Here is a 22213-nt window from a genome sequence, read left to right as displayed (position 1 = left end):
AATCTTGAGAAAAAAGAAAAAAAGTGGAGGGGTCACATACCAGATATCAAACTATACTACAAGGCCTCTATAATTCAAACAGCCTGGTATTGGTATAAGAACAGGCATATGGATCATTACAGTAGAACAGAGAGCCCAAAAATCAACCCACACCTCTATGGTCAATTAATATTTGACAAGGAGGCAAAAGCATACAATGGAGTAAAGATAGTCTCTTCAATGAATGGTGTTAGAAAAATTAAACAGGAACATGCAAAAAAAAAAAAAAAAAAAAAAGAAACTAGATCACCAGTTTATTCCATACAAAAGAATAAACTTAAAATGGATAAAAGACTAAATGTAAATCATGAAACCATAATAATCCTAGAAGAAAACATAGGCAATAAAATCTCAGACATCTCACATAGTAGTATTTTCACCAATACATCTCCTGGGGCAAGGAAAACAAAAATAAAATAAACAAATGGGACTCCATCAAATTAAAAAGCTTCTGCACAGCAAAAGAAACCATCAACAAAATGAAAAGGAAACCCACTGTATCAGAGAACATATTTGTCAATGATACATCTGATAATGGGTTAATTTCCAAAATATTTAAAGAACTTATACAATTAACACCAGGAAGATGAAACAATCCAACTTAAAAATGGGCAAAGAACTTGAATAGACATTCCTCCAAAGAGAATATACAGATGGCTAATAGAAATAGAAAATGCTCAACATCACTAATCATCAGGGAGATGAAAATTAAAACCACAATAAGATATCACCTCACACCTGCCAGAATGAATACCATCAATAAATTAACAAACAAGTGCTTGTGAGGGTGTGGAAGAAAGAGACCCATAGTACACTGCTGGTGGGAATACAGACTGGTGCAGCCATTTTGGAAAGCAGTATGGAATTTCCTCAAAAAATTAAAAATAGAACTGCATTTTGACTCAGTGATCCCACTCTGGGAACATATCCTAAGAATACCAAAACACCAATCAGAAAGAATATATGCACCCTTATGTTCATTACAGTAATATTTACAATAGCTAAGATCTAGAGACAGCCCAAGCACCCATTGGTACATGAGTGGATAAAAAAAGCTGTGGTACATTTATACAATGGAATACTACACAGCTGTAAAAAGGAACTCTTACATTTTGTGACAGCATGGATGAACCTTAGATTAGATTAATGTAATGCTAAATGAAATAAGCCAGTAAAAAAGACAAATACTATATGATCTCACTTATATGTGGAATCTAATGAACAAAATAAATTGATGAGAATAATAGAACCAGAGTCATGGATATAGATGGATAGATGTTAGTGGAGAGATGTGTGTGTGTGTGTGTGTGTGTGTGTGAGAGAGAGAGAGAGAGAGAGCGGGGAGAAGATGGGATGAAAGAAGTGAAGAGAATAACCAAAGGGAAAAAAATATATATATATATATCCCATGTTCAAAGGCTGTTAAATTGCGTTGTTTACCCATATCTTCAGAAAAAAATCACTTCTACTGTCGTGGCAAAGAACCTGCTTCCCTATTTATAATGGTCTGGCCCTCTAGCAACTTCAGCGCGAAATTATAGCTAATTTGCCTACAAACGTCAGGTGGTCATAATAATCTGACCACTCAATATATATATATATATATATATATATATATATATATATATATATATATCCCATAGACGCTGACAAAAATGTGGTTATGGCTAGAGGGTGGAGAGGATGGGGTCTGAGTGTACATCTCTATAATTGCACTTGATGCATTTTTCTATCAACATAAGTCTGTGCTTGTTTCCTTTCCAGATTGTGAGCTTCTTGAAGGCAAGGACCTTACCTTATTTATTTCCATCATCTAACAGAGTAACTGTCTATATTAAGTGTCTTTTTATTCTGATGTTTTGACGTCTGAGAACTCCCTGACCCTGGAGTGACTGTCCTTCTTAGGGCTAGCCAATTCCAAAAGATGGTATAGGACTCACCTGCAAGCACACCTTTTAAAATATCTATATCTATGTCTATATCTATATCTATATCTATATCTATATCTATATCTATATCTATATCTATATCTATATCTATATCTATATCTATATCTATATCTATCTATCTATCTAAGTAAGTAATATGCAAATTAGCCGGGACACCGGAACAGTCATGACCGGTCAGGAGAGGGCTGCGTGCGCAGGTGAGGCCCACAGCGGAGATGGAGACAAAGATGGAGGGCCTGCCCAAGCTGCCATGGCCGAGGGCAGGCCAGAGAGGAGAGGGCAGGCCTGCCCGCAGCCGCCACGGCTGAGAGCAGGCCCGGAGAGGAGAGGGCCCACCAGCCGCAGCGCGCCAGCAGTCCTGCCTCTGCATGTGAGCTGCAGAGGAAACACCTTTTCTGACCACTCACTGGTTAAGCTCCCTGTATGCCACTTACAGTGTTCTTGGTAACTTGGGTAATAAGAATCCAAGAAGCCCTGGCTGGTTTGGCTCAGTGGATGGAGCGTCGGCCTGTGGACTGAAGGGTCCCAGGTTTGATTCCAGTCATGGGCATGTACCTTGGTTGCGGGCACATCCCCAGTGGGGGGGGTGCAGGAGGCAGTTGATCTATGCTTCTCTCTCATCAATGTTTTTAACTCTCTGTCCCTCTCCCTTGCTCTCTGTAAAAAATCAATTAAAAAAAAAAAAAAAAGTGATCTAGGGTTTTTCCATCTCACTCCTGGAGGAAAAAATGAAGGTCCACTGCTGGAGGGGTTAAGAAATGTCATATCCTGTCCTAGCTGGTTTGGCTCAGTGGATAGAGCCTCAGCCTGCCGTCTGCAGGGTCCGGGTTTGATTCTGGTCAAGGGCATGTTCCGAGGTTGCAGGCTCCTCCCTGGCTGGGCCCAGGTCAGGGCTCATGCAGGAGGCAACCAATCAAAGTGTCCCTCTCACACTGATATTTCTCTCTGTCTTTCCCTTTCTCTTCCACGCTCTCTTAAAATCAATGGGAAAATCATCCTCAAGTGAGGATAAAGAAAAAGAAAGAAATGTCATATCCTATGAAAGAGACATCTTGAAAATGCCTAAAGAAAGTTGTCATTTTTTCGTGGTGAAAGGACTGGAGTCCATGTTGATGAAAACACCTTGGCAGCTGCGGCAGCCAGCAGCAGGGTGATGAGGGCGGCGCCTTCCCCTGATCAGCCATGTTGCCTCCTGCAGAGGGAGGCCAGACTGCAGCTTAGCTCACCGGGGAGCAGGCCTACGCTTTTAGTAGGACATTCCTTCAGGGCTCCAGGACTGTGAGAGGGGGCAGGCTGGGCTGAGGGATTCCCCCTTCAGTGCATGAATTTTGTGCACCGGGCCTCTAGTGAGTATATATATATATATTTATTGATTACAGAGAGGAAGGGAGAGGAAGAGAGATAGAAACATCAATGATGAGAGAGAATCATTGATTGGCTACTTCCTGCATGCCCCCTACTGGGGATTGAGCCCACAATCAGAGCATGTGCCCTGACCTGGAATCAAACCATGACCTCCTGGTTCATAGTTGACACTCAACAACTGAACCACATCAGCTGGGCATGCAAGCATATCTTTCATATTCAAACCAACCAATCCATAATCCATACACTCAACCACCTCTTTTATTAGGTTCTCACAGTGCTCTTACACTCCACACAATTATTATTCTGCCCTAATTACCTCAGGGCCAGGTAACAGACAACTAGAAACAGCCCCTACTCCCCAGAGCCCAAACTAGCTAATCCTAAGCCTGCTTACCCTACCTCATTAGTTCCTTCTGCAGAAACCACTATAAAGGCTCTTGCCCATGTTTTCCCCTCATTCCCCCTGACTCTTGACCGGCCCTGGTGTTGCCCTGGTGGCCCTACATGGTGTGCTGTGCCATTTCTCCTGATTCTAGGGATCTGTGTGAATGTTTTCCTTCATGACAATTATTTTCTGTCTGTGTGTCTTACCACACCTGGTAAAAACAAATCCCAGGTACGTTTTAAAACTCTGTTACATGCTGGATTTTCAATAAATGTCTGCTGCGTAAACAAGTTAATTAATTACTTTACTGTAGGTTAGAATATGAAAACTGCCACCCTAATTAGCCTGCCAGTTCACCTAGCCCTATATTCTGGTATCAGTGAATCCATCATAGAAGAATACAATTGTCTTTCTTGACATCAATAGCTAAGCCACATCTTCAAACCAAACAAATATCTCCTTAGAAAAAAGACAAAGGAATTTCATGCTGTTCCCCATCTTCCCTGAATATAAAATGAAAAAAGAAGGGGCAAGTTTCCGTTGCAGTGAGAGAGTTAGTTTGCTCCCCTTCACTCCTACCCTCTTTAAGTCTAACCCTTAAAGTTAGGAACAGTGAGGAAAGTCCATAAATTAAGACAAGGTCACCACTGAGACAGGCTAGCCAATGAAAGCCCTGTCTAGGAGATGGCAGGAGACTGCCCTTCCATCATTTCTGTATGAGCAGCATGGATGCATAAGAATGCTGCTGCAGGCCATCTGTAAAAACTCTTGGCTCATTTAAGCAAATGTGCAAAGAGACCAGGTCCCTCATTTCCAGTTAAGCCTGGTTACTGAAGCAGTTATGAGTCTTTATGTTACAAGTGCCAGAAAAACCTATCTCAAAATGGATTAAACAATCACAACTCATTTGTACACAAAAGATAAGTCTGGAGGTAGCCTGGTGCCCTTTTAAGGTTAAAAACAACTAAACCAGAAAAAGTCTTCAAAAAAACATACATGCAATAAGGTAACCATATAAAAAAGGGAGGAGAAAAGGAAAGTATGAACACAGGATTCAAGTCAAGGGTTAAATGAGGTCAGGGAAGGCCAGGGTTACGAGAGGTCAGGGAAGGGTTATGGGAGGTCAGGGAAGGTTATATGAGATGGGGAGGAAGCCATGTGGTTAAGATTGGGGTTTTGTTTTACATGAGTTTTAGGATGTTTGTTACATTATGGAAAACATAATAAACACAAGTAAGCACACTGAGTTGGAAGCAGAGCTAGAACTAGAATAAAAATTTTCTGAACCTCGTCCAGAGTTCTAGGTTCAGAAAAGAGAACTTGTGCAAAAGAGAAAAGCTGTTGTCAGCAGGGGTCTGGGCTCCTGGTCCAGTAGTTCCTCCTCTTTTGCAACAGGGAGAAAGTGCAGGGTGACTTTGTAATATTCTGTACTCAGGTAGGCACAAAGACAGGGCCTTATTGTGTGCTAAGAGAGGATTCAAGCTAAAGAATTTCAGATAAGATAAATACGTATATAGTATTTTTCTCTCTTTTTCTTTAGTCCTCACTGAGGATATGTTTTTAATTGATTTTGAGAGAGAGAAGAAAGGGTAGAGAGAGAAACGTGGGTTGGTTTTGTCCCATACATGCCCAGACCGGTGACTGAACCACAACCTAGGTATGTGCTCTGACCGGGATCAAACCCACAACCTGTTGGTATATGGGACGTCACTCCAACCAACTGAGCCACCCAGTCAGGGCTCTCTTTTTTTTTATAGAGAACAAATTGAAAGAATAGCCATTCCTAAATATAATAGATTGATGGAATAAAATCAACAAACCCAAAACGGATATTATTTAGTGAGGTCCCCGTTTTATTGTAAACTGAAAATTTGCAAATGCTGAATTATTCATTTTCACATCAATAGGCAACACAATTTAGTAATAGGAGAGCTATCTGATTAAGAAGCTAAATCTTAGGTCACAACCCATAACACATAAGTCTGACTCTTCTTTTATAAAATTAATCTCAAATGGATAGGATCTTGAAATGATATATATGTGAGGCTTACATGCATGAGAACAAAATGAAGCATTTCAATATTTTCACACTCTTTGTTCAATTTTTGGGGACTGGGTGGAAGCAGGGGTAAAAACTAAGCATGAGCCTAATAGGATTATTTTTCTACTTCAGACCATGTTTAAAATTTTTTCCTAATGATTATTCAGTATCTGACGAAAGCCATTATTCCTCAGGCAAAGTAAAGTGGAGCTCAATAATTTTTTGTGGATTTGATAAATACAAAAAACTAAAGTAAATTATATGAAGAAAAAAACTCTCAGAAACAGCTTTTTGATAGTCTGCTTTCCCCCTCCTCCCTCAATACCCCCCTCACCACACACATGCCATCAGTTTATTCTTGAGCAAAAAAGTTGTCTTGGATTTCCATTTTACTCTTTTTCTGCATATGTAAGACTTTTTAAAAAAAGTTTGCTCATAGTGTGCTGAGTTGACATGGTGTGGAACTTAAATATTTACCAGTATACTAAATTATCAAGCATTACAAAAGTCAGAACACTCTTGTTTTTGTTTTGATCATGGTCAGCTTATGACAGAGACAGAAGCCAGTGTGATGGCTGTGTCTGGCCTGCCTCATTAAGTTTTCTCAAATGTCCTAGAAGTTATTAGACAACCACCCTATTGATCTGCTTCATTCTGGCCAGGTAGACTCGGCTGTGTATTGCTAATGTCATAGTGATTCTCTCCTGGTCAAGGAACTTGAAGTCCAGGCTGGAAGTATGAATATTAATCAGTACAAAAGGAAGTTGTTGAACAAAGATAATATGATTCATGATTTGGAGTGTAACTAATCTGACAGTAGAGCGTAGTACGGACAGCAGTAGGTACACAGTGAGAATAATGGAGTCCTGAGTTTGGCAAGTCTAGAGAAATAGGTTAGGAGATAAGGACAGGAAATAATGAGTGCACTATTAAAGATGTTGAGTTTAAGTTATTAACAGGACATCCAAGTTCAGCATATAATGGGAAATGCAGAACGGTTACTCTGGAAGGTAACATTACAACTTAACTACAGTGATAGCAAGTCATGGAAAGTGACCACTGAGGCTGTGAAAAACAACAGGTAGGTCTGAAGGGTGAATACCCAATCTCAGTCACTCAGCAAATTATAAAAATTGCACAGGTACCAGCAGAAAATCCTCCCCTAACAAACTTAGGAGCCTTATCATCAAGACTTCTTAACAAGCAACAGAGAGAGAGAGAGAGAGAGAGAGAGAGAGAGAGAGAGAGAGAGAGAGAGAGACTCACTTACTCCAGGGTCCTCCAGGCTTTAAGGTAAGGAGAAATGTCTTGGTTATAAAATGTTTGTGCAGGGCAGGACTTTTTCTCTATTCTCTTAGGTCCTGTGGCTGAGCCTGAGAATTAAACTGACAAAAGACGGATTAAAGGGGGGGAAAGCGTACACTTTTTATTAGATGCTACTATTTCTATGTGTACACAGAGGCCTCCATATGAAAGGCATAAAGATGAAAAGAAGTGGATAGGCCTCAGAGCTTATACACACACCACTGTAACAAAGAGTGAGAAATTGTGGAGGCCTGATGAGACAAAGGAAAAAGTGGTTGGGTGAAGGACAGTACACTGTGGGAAAGTGACTAGGAAGTAAATGAGGGAAACTAATGGAAGATAAGGATTATTTTTCGGTACAGATTCATCTCAGCATTGATTCCCTGTCTTGGGTGATAAGAATGTTCTCTTTCTGCTACAGGGAGGGCACCTTTATCCCAGGAAATTTATGCCTTGCTGTTACGTAGAAAGGAGGGCAGAGAACCCTTCCTACAGCTGCTGCTTCTCAAGTGCCTTCAGCTCAAAATAATCCATATGCCAAAGTGCCACATTGTGGGGTGGCATGTGCTGCAACGTCCTGCCAAACTAGGACTACACAAAGCACTTTGGGAAATAAGAAAATGAAATAGAAATTCACCTCTCAGTGATCATTTTTCCAAATAAGGGAAGTTAGATATACATATAAGTAATGAATATTAATAAGCATAAGATAGGGTAGAAAGTCATAAGACAGGACACAAAATGCTATTCCAGATGGGGGTAGGGAGTGGGGAGGCAGCAGCAAGTCTCGGGTACTTAGAAAGGGTACTTAACTAGTCCTTGAAGCGTGGTAGGATTTGGAATCCTATATACTAAAACCCTAATATGCAAATTGATCAAACTGCAGAACAACTGGTCGCTATGATGTGCACTGACCACCAGGGGAAGACACTCAATGCAGGAGCTGCCCACAGGCCCCGACCGGTGGCAGTGGCAGGGGGTGGGGCCAGCAAATGGGCAGCACCAGGCTGCCAGCTAAGGCGGGTGCCAGCAGGGGCCCCGATAGCTCTGCTGGTCACCCCACAGATCAGCCCTGATCGCCGGCTAGGCCTAGGGACCCTTCCCATGCATGAATTTCATGCACTGAGCCTCTAGTATAGAGATAAAGTAGTCAGCTATAACCAACAAAAAGAGCAATGCTATAGTTGGGAAAATACAGATTGTAGGTAAGAGAAAGCAAGTATTCAGTTGATCCAAGGGCAGGATTTATTGAAGCGAGTAGAGGATCTTAAGGTTGGAAATGTTGGCTAAGGTCTCAAAGGTAATATCTTAAGGATTTGGATTTGATTCAGAAGCCAGGAGACTCTGAAGGTTCAGTGGGTAGGACGAGGCATGGTATGATCATAGCTCTATTTCAGGAAGGCAAAATGGAACACTATGTAAGATGTAAGGAGGAAGAGAGCCTGGAGGTGAGCGGAAATGATGTTCTGTCATATTAGGATGCAGGGTTCTATGTCCTAATAAAGTATCAATGTCCACATTTCATAATGCAATTAGCACCATTTAGAATGGCGATGCTCTCACTATGCTAAGTAAAAGATGTCAGTCACAAAAAGGTCACATATGGCATGATACCACTTATATGATATATCCAGAATAGGCAAATCCATAGAGATAGAAAGTAGATGAATTGTTGTCAGGGGCTGAAGGAGGAGGATGAAGAGTGGCAGCTAAAGTACATGGGGTTTCTTTCTGCAGTGTTGAAAATGTTATAAAAGGATTGTGACAGTAGTTGCACAACTTTGGGCATATACTAAAGAACACCAAATTATATGCTTCAAAAGGGTGAATTTCATGGTATATGAATTATATCTCAATAGAGTTGTTATTGAATAAGTAAATAAATAAGTAAATAAATAAATAAATAAAATGGTGATACTCTTGAACTAAATTGAGGGGCCGTTTTCTCTGTCTCCTTATGGATTTTAGCCTGAGGGCATTTTGTAAAAGTTAAGTTACTTTTGAAAATAAAGAATCTTCATGCAATAACTCTGCTAAAACAGGACACACAGGGCAGTGTCAACTGCTATCAAAAAGTACAGATAACAATTTTTGATCCTTCAGAGATTCCCTTGATCCAATGTCCCAATTAAGGTGATGTGGGGTTTATTTTTAGTTTTATTGCTCTGTTCATAAGAATGGTAGCTAAGAGAGAAAAACTGATCTTCATTCAATACCACAATCAATCATAGATGATGCTAGCTGGACAAGTATTTGGTTTTATCTAACTACCTTTTTGAGGTCAAAGTCTGGAGTTACATTAGGCAGCACAGCCTAAGACTTTTAAGAGGATTCCTATGTTGGCCTTAGAAACTTTGAAGTTGATTAGACCTGGTGTTTCCTTGCTATATTTACAGCTAATAGAGAAAAATTAGACTTTGGGGCTATCCAGTGTCCTTCACACTGGCATCCTTCAGTCATAAAATCATGGACCTTTGTTCTTTGTCCTTCATGACACTTGCAATCAAATGGAAAGAGAAATATTAACCACATAAAAACATACACATAAGTATATTTTTACTAATCACAGCAAGTTTTCGATAGGCAAGTATTAATTTACAATACCATGAGAGAGATTCCGGGGATGGATGGCAGTAGGGGATCAGAGAAAGCATTTCAGAGGAAGCAGTATTTAAACTGAAGTAGAGTTAGCCAAGAAAAGAGGACCAGCATTTCACAGGAAGACAGAATCTCAAGTCAGGTCAATTGTAATAAATACACTGAAATTACATAATTCTAACATACATTTCATTGGACCTAGAAGTATAACATAAAAATATTACAGATCAGCCCTACTGATGTGGCTCAGCGGTTGAGCATTCACCCAGGAACCATGAGGTCATGGGTTTGATTTCTGGTCAGGAGGGCACATGCCCAGGTTGTGTGCTTAATCTCCAGTAGGGGCTGTGCAGGGGGCAGCCAATTGATGACTTCATTTGGCTTGGGGCAATATATTTTCATGTCTTATGAAATTATTAATTCTCATTTAATGCTAATGATCCTTATTGTGAAGATTAGAGCTAATTAATTACTCCTTTCACCTACATTCATTTGTTAGTTACTCATGATGAATCTAGTAAATGTTTCTGTGTTAGTTGGCCAAATTAAGTTTTAGAATAACATATCAATATAGCTAAGCATGCACATGATCAAATACTTAAAAAAAAATAAACATTGCCATCACTAGCAAATAGAGTTGGAAAACTGGGCTAAGCATTATGATATATTAAATAGTAATCCATCTGACATTAGTTGAGTGACCAAACATGTAGTTTCCATAGTGACAGGCACTGATGTAACAGAACCATGCCTCATCACCATTTCAGAATCAAAAGTGGGTAACTGAAAATGACCTAAGTCCTTAGCATTGAATTCCTTGACTTAAATACCAACCATAGGTAGAGTGCTCTTGCAGACTTTTTAAGAACCAGGGAGATTTCAAACAAAGAAAACCTGCAATCGCACCAAGTAATTATTGACATAAATAAAGAGGAAAATTTGAATGGTGCCCAAAGTGTGATCCAGGTACCAGCAGCATCAGCATGACCTTGAAACTTGGGAGAAATCAATGTGCCTCAGAATCACCTGCAATCTGTGTTCTAGGCAGTTGATTCTGATGCACACTGCAGAAGGCTTTTTTCAAACCTCTTTGAATTTAAGATGAAACCAGATTTAAAAGCTTACCTCAATTTTCTTGCTGCTTCCTAAATGTTATTTAATATAATTATTTCCATTCAGAGCAGGTTGAAGCCATGTAATAGCATATCATTATAGCCACTAGTTCAAGAATTCAGCAATAAATTAAAATTGTTAAACTTGCCCTAGCTGGTTTGGCTTGGTGGATAGAGCGTCAGCCTGCAGACTGAAGGGTTCCGGGTTCGATTCCAGTTAAGGGCACATGCCTGGGTTGCAGGCTTGATCCTCAGTGGGGGGCATGCAGGAGGCCAATCAATGATTCTCTCTCATCATTGATGTTTTTATCCCTCGCTCCCTTCCTCTCTGAAATAAATTAAAAATATACATATATTTAAAAAATTGTTAAACTTCTTAAAAATATGTTTTTATTTATTTTTAGAGAGAGAGGAAGGGAGAGGGCAAGAGAGAAACACTAATGAGAGAGAAACATTGATTGGCTGCCTCCTGCACACTTCCTACTGGGGATGGAGCCTGCAACCCGGGAATGTGCCCTGATCAGGAATTGAACTGGTGACTTCTTGGTTCATGGGTCAATACTCAACCACTGAATAACATTGGCCAGGATAAATTAGAGACAGTAAGAGATTAACAACAGTTCTATATAATAAAGGTCTAATATGCTAAGTGTCTAACTGTTCATTTGACTGTTCGACCAGTTGCTATGACACACACTGACCACCAGGGGGCAGGTGCTCCAACCGGTAGGTTAGCTTGCAGCAGGGTTCTGGCCAGTTGGGACTGGGTGAGATGACTGGACATGCCCTGGAGCCCTCCTGCGGTCCCTCCCCAGCCCCGATCGTGCACCTGTGGGGTTCCTCAGCCTGGCCTGTGCCCTCTCGCAATCCAGGACCCATCGGGGGATGTCAGAGAGCTGGTTTCAGCCCAATCCTCATAGGCCAGGCCGAGGGACCCCACCAGTAGATGAATCCGTGCACCAGGCCTCTAGTAACTAATAATAAATTAGAACAATTATAACAATAAGCTGTACTAAAAGTTATGTGGATGTGGTGTCTCCAAAAATATCTTATAATGTACTCACCTTGTCACTTAAAGGAAGCACTTTAAGGCTTCTCTTTGGCATATCTGAATTGCCAGCATCAGTACTCTTGTGCTTTGGGGCCATAATTTAGTCAAGAAAGGGGGACTTGAACACAAGCACTGTGATATTGCAACAGTCGATCTCATAACCAAGATGGTAACTAAGTGAGTGACTAAGGGGCCGGGAGTGTATGCAGCTTGGAGACTCCGGACAAAGGGATGATTCACGTCCCAGGTGGGATGGTGCGAGATTTCGTGCCGCTACTCAGAAAGGCTATGACATTTAAAACTTACCAATCGTTTATTTCTGGAATTTCCATTTAATATTTTCGGACTGTGGTTGATGCAGGTGACTGAAAGCAAAACTGCAGTTCAGGTGGGGGCGGCCCTCCTGCGTATTGAACGCACCCTCATGAGCACAGTCTGGTTTTCGGTAGGAAGACTTTGTCTCATCTTCCTTCTGCTCCACCTCCTGCATTTTTAGAGGTTTCCCAATGGTGTGAGCAGTCAAGTAAGTAAATTTAAAAGATAAGTTTAACCTACGTATGAGAAATTGAAAGGAACATCATAGAGCAGACCTCGCTGTAATGCCAAAGGCAGTTCTGTGAGGAAGCATATCAGGCACAGTGTTTTGAGTCACAAGAAATTAATGTCACAACCAAGCAACTATGTAACATAAGTAGGAACTCTCACCTTCCTGGGAGATGAATTGAGACAGACTGAAAAGGCTGTAAGGTATGCAGCCATAGTAATTCTTGGCGAAGAATTTGATGAACAAAATGAAGAAGTGAGAGTTGTTTTTTTCTATTCTTCCTATTATGAAATTCTCAAGGAGTTCCCAGAAAGAGCAAGGAGCTACAGTGTTATTAACACACCTTACATAAGTATATTAGGAAATACAATTTCTTCTTGGTAAAGACCTGGAGATAAAGCTAGGAAAAAGTTCCCACTTGGCATATATATAAGGACACTTTTTTCCCTATATACTATTTTAACTAAGTTTAGGGAATACAACTCCTTAAAAGTGAAGATAATTTACAGTTGAACTGAACTCTGAACTGTTTAGTTTTCTCATTAGATTAATAGAAATACCACTATCTATCTTCCTTTACAACGATGAGAAAAATAACTGATGCCATGTATGTAAATCAAGTTTGTAGCACAGTACCTGGCATACAGTAAGAGCTCAGGAAGTGTGCGTATCTGTCATCACAATCAAGATCATCATTAAATGAACCATATCACCTTTGCCATCATGCTCTTTGGATTTGGGATATTTTATTTACGAAATTTGACAATGTTGGCATTACATAAATCTTCCAGAACCCACACTCAACATTAGTCCTGAACCTAAATTACATTTTAATATCCCTTTACTATATGGAGCATGAAACTAAACACAGTTCCTCTTCATTCTTAGTAAAGTTTCAGAAATTTCTCCCCAAAGGTATTAATAATTTTTAAATTCAGAAAAATCAACTCCTGACATAATTCCTAAATCACCAGACTTGTTTTCTATTAATTATCAGCTAAGTTTTAGAGCTGCAAGTGAAATGATTTATACCACACACACATGGCTAAGAGGCATGCCCAAAGCCACTCAAGTCGGCAGAGGGCTGGGCTGGCTCAGGTCTCCTGACCAGATGCCAGACTATCTGCATGACCATTGTTGCATCAAGTATAAACACACAAAAGAGCCTCCCACTTGTCATATTAAATAGCTTCTACCAAGGATGTGCAGACTTTCCTTCTAACAAATACTTGTACACAAAACATTTAATCCTCTGAGTTCCTAAGAAACCAAGGAAACACTTAAATCACTAACAGGTATTTCAGTTGAAATAATGTTTCATGCAAATGAATTAAAATGTGTTTTCATGTATAAACACTACTAACTCACTAAGTATATCTGAAGCACATCAATTACATGCATTGTATGGGGATATTTACTTTAACATTCATTTGTTTTATTGAGACTCCTCGGTACTATATCAACTCATTGACTCAGGTTCCAAAGAGATTGTGTGTTTTTTTGTTGTTTTTTTTTTTTTTTTTTTTTTTTTTTTTTTTTATCAATGTTCTAGTTTATTCTCCCAAAGAATTTAAAATAAATATTGTGATGTTCGTACAAGGCAATCATTCCCACACTCATCTTCTAGCATCTAAAATACCTGCCCTCCTTTTCCTAAAGTAAATTTACATTTGGAGAAAGAGTTTTGATAACATTTTTTTTTCAAGCTAGAATTTTATCAGCTTATCAATATAAGATAAAAATTCAAACTCCAATTTCACAAACTGACTAGAAAATGCAGTATCGTTCTAGGGACAATATGAATACCAATATTATCAGCATTTGTACCTTCTCCAATTCTTTTTTCTTCATACATAAATGAAAAGAATTCCTTTAGTTTACACTGCCTACATCAGCAATCAGCTTCCCTTTGTAAAGGAATCCATCAACCATATGTTCTGTTACATCTTTGAGTAAATGTTGACTTCAAAAATTTATCCCATCAATAGCAGAAGCTTCAGTGTAGATCTTCCTTGTTCTTATTTGTTTATTCTCTCTCTTTTGAAAAAGCTGTTCACCTTGCTTAAGTGAAAAGCATTAGTGAATCTATCTAAGTTTAAGGGAAAAGAATAGCCAGTTATAAAACCCCAATCATAGCTATGCTAATTCTACGGCCTTCTTCAACTTCCAGGTTCAAAACAAAACTTCAGATTTTCTAAATTTCTCTTACGTGTCTTTATTTTTAACAAATGCAAAACCTAGAAAGTAGCTATTTTGGTTCTTTTTTGATGAAGAAAATAGAACCAATGTGAAGAAACAAAATAAACAAACCAATAAAATCAAGAAAGGACTGGCCCTAGCTGGCTTGGCTCAGTGGATAGAGCATCCGCCTACAGACTGAAGGGTCCCAGTTTCGATTCCAGTCAAGGGTACATGCCTGGGTTGCAGACTCCATCCCTAGTGGGGGGCGTGCAGGAGGCAGCCGATCAATGATTCCAATCTCTCATCATTGGTTTTTCTATATCTCTCTCCCTCTCACTTCCTCTCTGATATCATTAAAAGTATATTTTTTAAAAATCAAGAAAGGACTGAAAAAAAAGCAATAAAGTATAACATTTCCAAAGAAGATTCACTCTGAAATAATTTACTTAGTTTTATCCTTAGTTAAGTTAAAGTTCAAAATAATATGAGTATTTTTTTAAAAGCAACAATTTGTTTTCCTATTTTTATACTATGCTGTGTTTTATGAAAAAGCAGAGAGAAAAAAGGCACCAACAAATAATTCCTAAAATTCTTCTTTTAAAATTTCAGTTATAGTTGAAACTTTATAAGGCGTGTTCCTTTCCATTCTGGAATCTCCATAGAGATACTACTCCCTACCCTTTAGGCTTTCTTCTAGTTTATATTACTATTTATCAATATACCCCTTTATTTTCCCATTCCTTGATTTTTATTTTCTTTTCTTAATATATTTTACTTCTTTTTGTAAAAAATTAATTTCTCACCTATCTACACCCACCAAACAATTTTCCCTTCTCTCCATGTAATTAGAACATAATGAATCAACTTTCTATGATTCATTAGTATAACCATAAATCTGCATAGCTAAACCATACATAGTTCCATAATTTCCCCCCAAATGTTTCCTTCTCCACCTCTGAATCATCCACACACTCTCTAGAACAAACCTCCAATCTTCTGAGGGGTTGGGAAGAGGTAAACTTCCCCTCTCCATGAGGCGAGGGAAGTGATCTGGGAGTCCAAGTTGTAAAGTCTTTCAAACATCAGTACCACTTTGTGCCCCAACTATCAGAGGGTTCTGCTTCTACAAATTCCTGCGGTTTTTTTTAAGTTCCACAGAGAGAAGTTGGCTCTCTACCCCCACTCTTGGGTTTCAACCTCATTCAAACTGCTAAATCAGGTATCACCATCTACTTTCCCAATCTTTGTTGACATCTTTTGTCTGTTGTCATTTCCTCCCATTCTCTTTGTTCTTGTGGGTTTGTTCCTTTTTAATCCTTTAATATCCTTTTAGTGTGGTTTATACAAGGAACATGAATAAATGCATCTGTCTAATACACTATAATTTACTGAAAGTATTTATGCTCATTATTCGTAAGCAAGATTTTCTATGTGTGTTTTTTTAAACATAATCACAACCATTTCTCGTTTGTCTGCTCCAAGTTGTCTAATTTTCTGCAGGTAAGTTTGATTAGCTAATTGAGTGTTGTTTTTTAACTGGGGACAACATTCAGCCCTAGGTGAAATTGTGAAATAGATAAAATTATTTTCAATGTTTTTAGCTTCCCCACACTTTTCTCATTTTCCCCATTTGACAGCACCCTTCTCCAAGATCCATTATCTTCATATCCTCTCCCCCCGCCCCCCAATAAACTAGATATTTGGAGCAGGAGAGAAAACAAATGAATGTATTCATACTCGGGTGTAAATGATTGACATCATTACAAAGTACTTCCCAGGATATTAAATAAAATAAAAACTTCTAAACTGAAATGACGGCAAACTGAAATTTCCAAAGATGTATTTTGGAAGGTCTCTCTGGAAGTAGGAATGTGTTGGGGAAGGAATGGAGTGAAAAATTAGAGAGAAGAGTCAGAGAAAATGAAATAAGAGGGACTAGCAGAGAAGATAGTCCAATAGTGACAATGTCCAATTCCAAAAAGGTAATTTAATATTTTTCTTCCTATATAAGCAAATCTGGAGAAGCAAGAATAAAAACATAAGAAAACAAAATTCTGTATATTGCAAAACTATAATATGAGACTTGGCAATGTGAAGATACAAATATCATAAAAATTCTTTTACATATTGTGAACAAAATTATTAAATAAAAGTGTCCCAAATTTCACTTAAACCCCTACCTAGTTAATGTTAATATGTGACCTGACTTTTCTGGTTAATGAAATCAGTAGCTGGAACACTAAGGTTCATATCAAGACAATAAATTTTTATGGATGACTCCAGTGCAAACATAATGAAAAAGATTCTAGTGTTTAACAAAAGGTTTTGACATGATAACAAGAAAGTCTAGTGACTACTAGAAATTATTATTGAACCTTTCTAGATCCATTATCTCTAAGGCAAGTGGCCAGCACAACAAAGAAAAACAAACAAGAAGAAAAATGGAAGAAAGGAAGGAAGGAAGGAAGGAAGGAAGGAAGGAAGGAAGGAAGGAAGGAAGGGAGGGAGGGAGGGAGGGCGGAGAAAGAACACCCCCCCACACACAAACACAGACTTTGTGAATCAACTCATCCATGCATCTTAAAATATGTTTAGATTTACTCAGAATGTAATTTTAATTTGCTCATATAAAATAAAGACACTGACACACATGTGTTGTTACCATGCAAGTGTGTGAAGCAACACCCTTCTGTCATTACAATTCCACAATCTACAGCATAGTGAGAAAATGGTGAGCTTTTCATGAAGCCAACTTGACCCAATTTAAGCAATTGTTCTTTATCCTGAGATTGTGTCCCATCTTGTACGAAACAGGGGTGGTAGAGGACAGTTTTATTTTCCTCCTCCTTCTCCTCTCCCTATTTCTACTTCTTTGAATTGTTCTTACTTCACAAAATTTAAAAGTTGATTAATTTCTATTGGCCACCAACACTTAAAAAATAAAAACACCTACTGGTCAAGGTGTATACATGTATATCTAAAGAATTCCAATATCAATGCAAATTAATTCCAAATAGTCCTCTAGTTTTTCTTGCACCAGCTGATCTCAACATAGATCTTTTAAACCTAGATCTTTTCCTTATGTTTTTATGTTTCTATGTTGGTCTGTGTATAAGTTATGAAAAAAAGGTAAATTATTTAAAATGCAATAAGTACCTTAGTGAAAGGTCAACTATCGTAGCTCTAGGGTTCACCTAGGGGCCTGGTGATGGCAGACTACAGGACTCATCTTGAAGATAAAATTACAAAGTAAGCATGCTGTCTTTACTTTGATGTATGTTACAAATTAATGGTAATATTGCATTAATAGGTTTCTAAGATGTTTTACTCATTCTCTCAAGATTAAGAAAATATTGATTGTCCACATTAACAAGAACACTGATTACAGGAAGTCACTTCAATATGTAAGTCTTCAAAATAATGACGCTCATATTTGTTTTGTTCATATTGTAAATATATATATCACATCACATGGGTATTCCAGAAAGTTCTCCCTGGCTAATTACATCAAGCTGCTATCCATAGAGATTGCCAAATCCAGTGGCTGTGCCTGAAAAGAACACATTTTATAATTTTTTACCATAAAGAGCACTTTTACTCTGAAAGTACTAGATGAGGATTCAGACTAAAGCTTCTGTGCTAGCTCTGTATTTCACTTTGGGACTCTCCTCAAATAACCTCTTCTTCATGCTCTAGGTATCCTGGCCTATAATTAAAGAGAATAATATCTCAATATGACACTCCTATGAGGTAGATATGGTCAGGAAAATCCTTTGAAAAAACTCAGGTGCATCTGTGGATTTTTCCCTATACCTAGTGGTGTGCTAACTAATGCCACTTAAAGGTGCATGCATTTGACAATGTCACTTCTTAGCCTCATGTCCCAAATATTTAGTTAATCATACATTTAATTTAACTAACAATAAGTAATATTTATTGTGAATAAACATCTCAGATGATTAAAATGGAGGGTCTTAACTAAAAACATTCCTGTATTCTTGATTACTTGTTTTTTGCTGAATTCATTGGGGTGACATTGGTTAATAAAATTATATAGGTTTCAGATCGACAATTCTGTAATACATCATCTGTATATTATATTGTGTGTTCACCATCCCCAGTCAAGTCTCCTTCCATCATCATTTATACTTTTACCTGCTTCACCTCCTCAACCCCATTTCCCTTTGGAATCGCCATACTGTTGTCTGTGTCTATGAGTTGTAGTGGTTTTTTTCTTAATCCCTTCATCTTTTTAACCCAGCCCCACAACCTCCCTCCCCACTGCCAGCTGTGAGTCTGTTCTCTGTATCTATCAATCAATTTCTGTTTTGTTTGCTAGTTGATTTTGTTCAGTAGATTCCACATATGAGTGAAATCATGTGATACTTGTTTTTCCTGACTGGCTTATTTCACTTAACATAATGCTCTCCAGATCCATCTATGCTGTTGCAAAGTGTAACATTTCCTTTTTTTATGGCTGAGTAGCATTCCATTGTGTAAGAGTACCACAGCTTTTTTATCCACTTATCCACTGATGGACACTTGGGCTGCTTTCAAATCTTGGCTATTGTAAATAACACTGTAATGAACATAGGGGTGTATATACTCTTTCAAATTAGTGTTTCAAGTTTCTTCCGACATATTCCCAGAAATGGAATCACTGGGTTATAAGGCGATTCCATACTGCTTTTGAGGTAACTCCATACTGTTTTCCACAGTGGCTGCACCAATCTACATCCCCACCAGCAGTGCACAAGGGTTTCCTCTTCTCCACACCCTCACCAACATTGGTTATTTATTGATTTATTGATGATAGCTATTCTGACAGGTGTGGGGTAACATCTCATTGTGGTTTTAATTTGTATTTCTCTGATAATTAGTGACATTGAGCATTTTTTCATATGTCTATTGGCCATTTGTATGTCCAATACAAATGTATCACTGACAAATATGTTCTCCCTTACAGTGGATTGTCTTTTCATTTTATTGATGGTTTCATTGCTGGGTAGAAACTTTTTAGTTTGATGCAATCTCATTTGTTTATTTTTTCTTTTGCCCAAAGAGATATACCAAAAAAAATAGTTTAAATTAAACTAGACCACCTTCTTACAATGTACACAAGAATAAACTCAAAATGGATTAAAGTCTTAAATGTTAGGCTTGAAACCATAAAAATCTTAGAAGAAAACATACACAGCAGGAGGAGAGATATATACCAAGTAAACTTTTCCATATTTTTCTTTTATAATTATTATTAATTACTAATTAGTGGTGTGCTAATTAATGCCACTTAAATAGAGCAAGTCTCAATTGAGACTTTTTAAAACCTAGTTATTGATTTATGGTCTCAAGATTATTTAAGAAGCTTTCCTTCCCATTTTGGCAATCTATTCTTGACACAAGAATCTAGGCCAAATCAAAGTTTCTTAAATAATTTCTGGAATAAAAACTATTGAAAATTCTCTATAAATATACTCTGAGTTTATGGCATTAAAATTATATTTAAAACCCAGTCTATAATACAAAGTATGTTATCCCATGCTCCAGTAGAATATATGTCTTTAAGGCAAATTGATAGGTCTCCAGCCTCTAGCCTTCAGTATAGGAAAAATTATATTCCATCTGAAGTATGAAATTCGGTGAGTAACAAACTAATCTAGCAGTGTTCTTAATAAATATACTCCTTTGTCTATCAGTCATCACTAAAAAGCATTTATTAATTACTCACAAAATATAGACTTTTCCTTAAAGAAATTTAAAGTACAGGAAAAGATATTATAGAAGATTATATAAAACTCTTGCTATTTTCATAGAGTGTGAACATTTTTATAGAAATCCCAAATGGAAACCTAGAAAAGTTTTTAAAAATATTTTCTAGGTTCAATAAATGGCTCTTGCATTCCTTTAGGCATTAAATAGCATATTAAAAATATTTGATTTACTAAAGACTCCACCAAATAAAACTATTAAAAACCATAAACAAATACAGTAAAGTTTCAGGATACAAAATCAGTATACAAAAATCAATTGTGTTCCTATATACTAACAATTAAATTTCAGAAAAAGAAATGAAAAAAATTCATTTTATCCAAAAGAATAACACCTAGGAATAAACTTAACAAAGAATGTGAAGGGCCTTTCCTGTGGTGACGACCTCCCCACGACAATCTGCCTCTCGCTAAGGATCTCCTCCATCCCTCTCCAGAAGAGGAGAAGAGGAAACACAAGAAGAAGCGCCTGGTGCAGAGCCCCAATTCCTACTTCCTGGTTGTGAAATGCCCAGGATGCTATAAAATCACCACCGTCTTTAGCCATGCACAAACAGTAATTTTGTGTGTTGGTTGCTCCACTGTTCCCTGTCAGCCAACAGGAAGAAAAGCAAGGCTTACGGAAGGATACACCTTCAGAAGAAAGCAGCACTAAAAACACCTCAAATCAAGATGAGTGGGAAACCATCCAATATTTTGGATTAAAAAAATGTGAAAGACCTATGCACTGACAACTGCAAGACATCATTAAAAGAAATTTACGAAGACACAAAGAAATGGAAAAATATTCCATGTTCATGGATTGGAAGAATCAACATAGTTAAAATAGCCATACTACCCAAAGCAATATACAGATTTAATGCAATCCCAATTAAAGTCCCAATGACATTTTTTAAAAAAAGAAATAGAACAAAAATCATCAAATTTGTATGGAACCACAAAAGACCTCAAATAGCTAAAACAACCCCAAGAAGAAAGAACAAAGCTAGAGGTATCATACTTTCTGACTTCAAATTATTCTACAAAGCAACAATAATAAAACAAAACAAAACATGGTACTGGCAGAAAAAACAGACACATAGACCAATGGCACATAAATGAGAACCCAGAAATAAACCATCTATATATGGGCAAATAATCTTCAACAAAGGAGCCAAAATATACAATGGAGAGAGAAAATGCCTCTTCAATAAATGGTACTGGAAAAATTGGAAACCCACATGCAACAGAATGAAAATAGTCTGTCAACATTCACAAAAATTAATTCAAAATGGATCAAAGACCTAAATACAAGACCTGAAACAATAAAATACATAGAAGGAAACATAAGTACTAATCTTACGGAACTTGGTCTTAGAGAGGGTTTTATGAAATTGACCCCAAAGACAAGGGAGGTAAAACAATAATGAATGAAAGAGATTATATCAAACGAAAAAGCTTCTGAACAGCAAAAGAAACCATCAGTAAAACAAAAAGGCAACTAATCAAATGGGAGAAGATATTTGCAAACAATACCTCTGATAAGAGGTTAAAGAACTGATACAACTCAATAACAAAAACAATCCAATTTAGAATGGGCAGAAGACCTGAACAGACACTCCTCCCAAGAAGACATACACATGGCCAACCAATATATGAAAAAAATGTTCAATTCACTAGCTATAAGGGAACTGCAAGTCAAAACCACAATGAAATACCACCTGACACCTGTCAGAATGGCAATTATCAACAAGATAAGTAATAACAAGTATTGGAGAGGTTGTGGAGAAAAAGAAACCCTCATACAATGTTGGTGGTAATGTAAATTGGTGCAGCCACTATGAAAAACAATATGGAATTTCGAAAAAGAGGAAGGAGGAGAAGGAGGAGGAG

General features: G+C 37.9%; 1 protein-coding gene across 1 annotated transcript; it reads left to right on the top strand.

The window, feature by feature from the left end:
* Positions 1 to 12272: 12272 nt before the first annotated feature.
* On the top strand, positions 12273 to 20996 carry LOC118657987 (40S ribosomal protein S27-like). The gene is made up of 2 exons (XM_036312840.1): positions 12273 to 12291; positions 20740 to 20996. The coding sequence occupies exons 1-2, from the start codon at positions 12273 to 12275 to the stop codon at positions 20994 to 20996; spliced, it is 276 nt and encodes a 91-aa protein (XP_036168733.1).
* The last annotated feature ends 1217 nt before the right edge of the window (positions 20997 to 22213 follow it).

This window comes from Myotis myotis, unplaced genomic scaffold, assembly GCF_014108235.1.
Source record: "Myotis myotis isolate mMyoMyo1 unplaced genomic scaffold, mMyoMyo1.p scaffold_m19_p_1, whole genome shotgun sequence".
Classification (NCBI taxonomy): Eukaryota; Metazoa; Chordata; class Mammalia; order Chiroptera; family Vespertilionidae; genus Myotis; species Myotis myotis.
Note: the sequence above shows the minus strand (reverse complement) of the source record. Positions and strands in the feature narration are given on the sequence as shown.